The sequence below is a fragment of the Malania oleifera genome, chromosome 12 (assembly GCF_029873635.1).
Source record: "Malania oleifera isolate guangnan ecotype guangnan chromosome 12, ASM2987363v1, whole genome shotgun sequence".
Lineage (NCBI taxonomy): Eukaryota > Viridiplantae > Streptophyta > Magnoliopsida > Santalales > Ximeniaceae > Malania > Malania oleifera.
In genome coordinates, this window is record NC_080428.1 from 26,232,212 (window position 1) to 26,237,462 (window position 5,251).

A 5,251-nucleotide genomic window follows, 5' to 3' on the forward strand; every position below is an offset into this window, starting at 1 on the left:
ACTTTGTTGAAAAAAAAAAAAGTTGTATTAGGCCAAAATTGACCATAAAAAATATTAAATAATGTTTTAACAAATTTATTGAATTTTAAAACTTGGAAATATCATAGCCATAGGTGAATTGCAAATATATATATATATTAAAAGGCTTTTGGCGCGGTGATAGGATTTAGTAATTTCGAGATGGGTCCTATTCCAAAAAAAGAAAAAAAAAAAAGTTTAAGATGGACATAAAAAGTTTTTTAACATTATTGACTTATTTCTTTTGTTCATTGTAATTAGTTAAACTAAAAAATGGCAATATAAGCATGATTATAACGACCCATAATTGGATGAGTCGGGAGAGCCAAGACACCCAACGTAATCTAAAAAGAAAAATAATTTTACAATTTACAACGTAAATTCATAATATGAACTGTAATTTTTCTTTTTGTAGTGAAAACGGCGTACTCTATTGATCAAAAATTATATTACGAAGCTCCCAGACATATGATCGAATGGCAAGGGCATGCTTGGGAGGGCCACTTCGTCGGTACCCCAGGTTCGATTCTGGTTGATGCCCTTGAGGAGCCAGCGGTTGAAGCGTCTTACCATTTCCCATGGATGATGGTGCGAGAGGTGTCCTAGGGTCGGGTTAGCCGAATTAACCTCATGTGAGATGGCTATGGGCTCAGCTAATGCAGACGTGGGATTAGTCTTGGTCAAGTTCGATGACTGGTCATTCTTGGAAACTTGATGTAAAAAAAAAAAAAAAAAAATTATATTAACAAAAAACAAATCCCGTTTCACCTAGGTTAGCCTTTTCCCTGCAAAAAGTGAGTTGGTTTTTTGCTTATTTAGAAGGGGGAAAACAAAAACAAAAAAGAAAGTTAAGGCAGAAAAATAAAAGAAGAGAGAAGGATTCAAAGGCTGGCTTAATAAAAATAAAACATAAGAAATAAAAAATAGAAAGGTAAGAAGAGCACACCCACCTCCTAATAACATTGAACGCTCATGAAATCCCCACCCTCTCTGTGACTCCGTGTCCTCTCTGTACGACAAAATCGTGGATCCATCTCCTCCCACCATTTTATCTGTCTTTCTGTAGCTACTCTCCCCTTAACTCTCAAGGTCTCTCTCTCTCTCTCTCTCTCTCTCTCTTCCCAGCAGCAAGCCATGAGGCCTTGTCTTTCTTGAGATCTAGCCCTAGCCCACTTCCCCTCTCCCCCTCCCCCTCCCCCTCCCCCTCCATGTCCCAGTCCTCCTGATTCCCCAAATCCTCCTCTCTCTCCCTCTCTCTTCCATCCAATGTCTTCTCTACGCTCGGATCTCACATCCAAGATCTGGCCCGAGCCCTCCGACAGCGCCACCGACCATTTCGATCGATTGCCGGACTCTCTACTCCTCCTCGTCTTCAACAAGATCGGCGACGTCAAGGCCCTCGGCCGATGCTGCGTCGTTTCGCGGAGGTTTCACAGCCTTGTCCCTCAGGTCGAGCACGTCCTCGTCCGCGTCGACTGCGTCATATCCGACGATGACGCCGCCTCTGCGGCATCTGCCTCCGACAAGGCTCGTGCCGGTTCCTTCTCGAACATATTTCGTCTCATTTTAGGCGGCATCGTTAAACCCCTCCAGGCGCTCGGCCAATTCTTAGGTCCCAAGCGCTCGGGCTCCTCGTCGTCGGCGCTCGCGGTGGGCGGTGGCGCTCACGGCGGTGATGATGAAGAACTGGATCAAGGCGGGGTGACCCACCATTCGCCCACCCAGGTTTTGAAGGACTTCAACGAAATCCGCTTCCTCCGGATCGAGCTTCCGAGCGGCGAATTGGGCATTGATGATGGGGTTTTGTTGAAATGGAGAGCTGAGTTCGGATCAACTCTTGATAATTGTGTGATTCTGGGCGCGTCGTCGGTGATCAATACCGCAGCCACGAAGGTATCGAATGTTCAAGACAATGGGGCTGATGGGTTTTGCGGAAATGGTAGTGGGGATGATAATGGGAGCATACCTGAATCGTTTTACACGAATGGCGGTCTTAAACTTCGAGTTGTCTGGACTATAAGCTCGCTGATTGCTGCCTCCGCGAGGCATTACTTGCTACAGCCTATAATTGCAGAGCACAAGACATTGGACAGTTTGATTTTGACGGACGCTGATGAGCAGGGCGTGCTGTGTATGAACAGGGAGCAACTGGAGGAGCTCAGAGTGAAACCTTTGTCGGCATCTTCAGCATCTAAGAGGACCTTAGTGCCTGCGCTTAATATGAGGCTGTGGTATGCTCCCTACTTGGAATTGCCTAATGGCGTTGTGTTGAAAGGGGCGACATTGGTGGCTATACGGCCTAGTGAGCAATCTGCTACTAAGAAGGAGGTATCTGATCTGTCCTGGGTTTCAACTGCGTTTGAGGAGCCTTATGGGACGGCGGCAAAAATGCTGGTGAAAAGGCGAACTTATTGTCTGGAGATGAACTCATTCTGAGAGCTATTTCAAGGCGAGGTAAATTATCAGTGTATTTTTCATTGTGGCTAGGAGAAGCGAAGTTGTTGTCCCCACTTTGGTGAGTATGACTAATATCAGGGAAATGCTGCACACAAATAGATTTCGCGTGTTATCAGTTACCACTGGATGCTGCTCACTGAATAACACCTAGAGTTTATTGTATAGCTGCAAGAGATGCCTTTCGCGTTTTGTTTGCTGTCTTTTTAGTCGTGGATCTAATATTGCTTTTTCTGATGGATCTTTTATTATTCAGAAATTGATTTTTATTTACTCTGAATGCTTGGATCATGCTTGATTTATTCCATTTGTAATTGAATTTTCAGGGAAAGTGATATGTTGTATGGGAAGAAGTGGGTTTGCTTGAATTGGAAGGCGAAGAAGCACAATTTTGTTCTGATGGGTATGAAATTAAATGCAGTGCTCCATGAAGCCAATTCTTGCTTGAATTCAGCCCTGGAATGCCAGCCCCCTTTGTTGATTGCTGCAGTGCATACGTTCTGCTAGTTGTGCTTGAACTGACAGAGGACGTGCATCTCCATTGTGTTTTTATTTCAGGCATGTCGTTCTAGGAGTGCACACAGCACACAAGCAACTAGATTGATGTTGTAAAAGCTTTGAGTTTGTAGTCGTTTACATTTGCCAATCATCTCTATATATGTGAATATTGTAGTTATGACACTGTTATGCTATGTGATATACATTTCAAAATGATTTGAGCAACTTGTTTTTAGTTAGCTGTACCTGTTTGAAGCTAGTCCACTGGTTATATTGAAAGCAATCTTTCCGATGGCAAGATATTCCTAGCTGACGATTTATTATATGGTTAATAGGACATATTGTAGTGTTGGATTGGTAGGGTGAAGAACAGTATCTAGTGTGGACATGTCTTGGTTGCCATAAGTTTTTGCTGACTATGAGTCTCTGAAGGAATAGGGATTAAAACAGATGGAATAAACCCTCGATAGTGTTGCAACACAACAGTAACTAGGTTGATTGGTATGGCAGACGATGTAGTACTCGATGATATAAATATAGAATGGGGATTCTTATTATTGACTTGCAAGGAATTGACAAGTTAACATTTCAAATGATTATGAGATGCCCCTCGCAATGCTGTTATATTGGGTTATTTTATGATATAAATTTAGAATGGGGATTTTCATTCTTGACTTGCAAGGAGTTGACGAGTTAACGTTTCAAGTACTCTGATATGATTTATGAAATGCCCCTCCCAACCCCATTATTGGGTTATTTTATGGATATTTTGAAATATCATGAAATTCAAATTCTTTGTCCAACATTGTACTCTTACATGGGGTGAAATTGAATTATATTCTGTTCTTGTAAGCCCTGGTGATACAGAGTTTGCATTTGCAGATGCGGCCACCTCTATATTACTATGAGGACCATATCGGAAGAGAGTCATCAATTGAGGTATTCTTGTGCTTTTAGTCAAGTTTGGATTTAGGAAATGATTCAAGCAAATTCTGCACGGCAATCATGTTGAGAATTTGCATAGAAATTTTGCTGTCCTAAAGGAAGGAAGGCTTCCAAATTGTTATTTTGGTTGTGCTGCTGATCTGTAAATAAATTTTTCTTGTTATTTAAAGTCCCCTGTTACCATTGCATGCAATGCTTATGGCAAAGTATTTTGTGCCGATGGCTTGTGACATGGTTACACAAAAGATTCTAACATATTATGCCTCTCTCCTTGCTGTTATTGGGTTATTTTATGGATGTTATTTTGAAATATCATGAAGTTCAACTTCTTGAGTTTTTTCTCGTTTTATCTTTATTTTAAAATAATATATTAAATAATATCCTGTTTGGGAAAATATTTCTCAGAATGACTCTAATGTAATCTCGCTGCTTGATCCAGCGAGATTTGCCTGAAAATAGAACGGTGAAATAGAATCATGAAGTCTTGACTCTTCTTCGAGCTCTCGATGTACTTTGGTAGAGTCGTGAAGAACGGCGAAATGCCGTCACCCACGTCGCTGTCCCACCTCTTCCTGACCACTCATGCAGGCTTCGAACCGTATGATCTGAGCATGCAGAGGTGAGGCTACAGAACTATCTTCACATTTTCCGAGGGAGATTCGGCGAATTGAGACATTTGGACCGAAGTTGCTGGTTTCTGCGCCCTCAACTCGTTGAAGATCGCTAGAGCCGCTGTTGCCATCGGGTGGTCGAATCTTAGGCAAACTGGAGCTGGAGAGTCTCTAGAATCTACTGGGATATTCTAGTGGTTTGGTGGGTCAATATTTGGGTAAGGGGTGCCGAAGCTGAAGCCGTAGCTGTAGCTGTCGCCGCAGCCACCAGACCAGATTTATGGAGCCTCTGCAGAGCTAGGGTTTTAGCTCTTGTGCGGACACCCAAGGAGGGTTGCGAAACCTCCATGACCGCTACTTCCCCTGTAGCCTTCGCCTTCCTTATGCACTTCCCAATCTCGGCTACAATCTCATAGATTGAGAAAATACACAAAGAATTTAGAGATGGATTCAAAGAGCATAAGAGGGATAGACAAATGGTGAGGGAAAATATAGGTGGAAGAACAAGGAAGAGGGTATGCCAGAGAGTGACACAGGAGAGACAGGTGTCTGAGACTCGGAGAGAGAAAAAAAGAAGGGAGGGGAGTTTTTTGTTGGTGGTTTGAGAGGGTAAGGGGCTCCGTTTTATTTTCAGGCAAATCTCGCTGGATGGTCCAGCGAGATTCGCTTGCTACGTGTTGACGTCTCAACGTGAACCCTAGTGCTGTAGGCTTTGCAGTTGCAGA

The 5,251-nt window shown here is 42.9% G+C and overlaps 1 protein-coding gene across 1 annotated transcript; it reads left to right on the top strand.

Moving 5' to 3' along the window:
• Positions 1-981: 981 nt before the first annotated feature.
• Positions 982-3,183, top strand: LOC131144425 (F-box protein At5g46170). Its single transcript, XM_058093065.1, has 2 exons — positions 982-2,472; positions 2,799-3,183. The coding sequence occupies exon 1, from the start codon at positions 1,285-1,287 to the stop codon at positions 2,452-2,454; it is 1,170 nt and encodes a 389-aa protein (XP_057949048.1). The 5' UTR covers positions 982-1,284; the 3' UTR covers positions 2,455-2,472; positions 2,799-3,183.
• The last annotated feature ends 2,068 nt before the right edge of the window (positions 3,184-5,251 follow it).

Excerpts from the sequence above, each read along its gene's own strand:
- LOC131144425 (XM_058093065.1), top strand. The coding sequence starts at position 1,285 with ATGTCTTCTCTACGCTCGGATCTCACATCCAAGATCTGGCCCGAGCCC.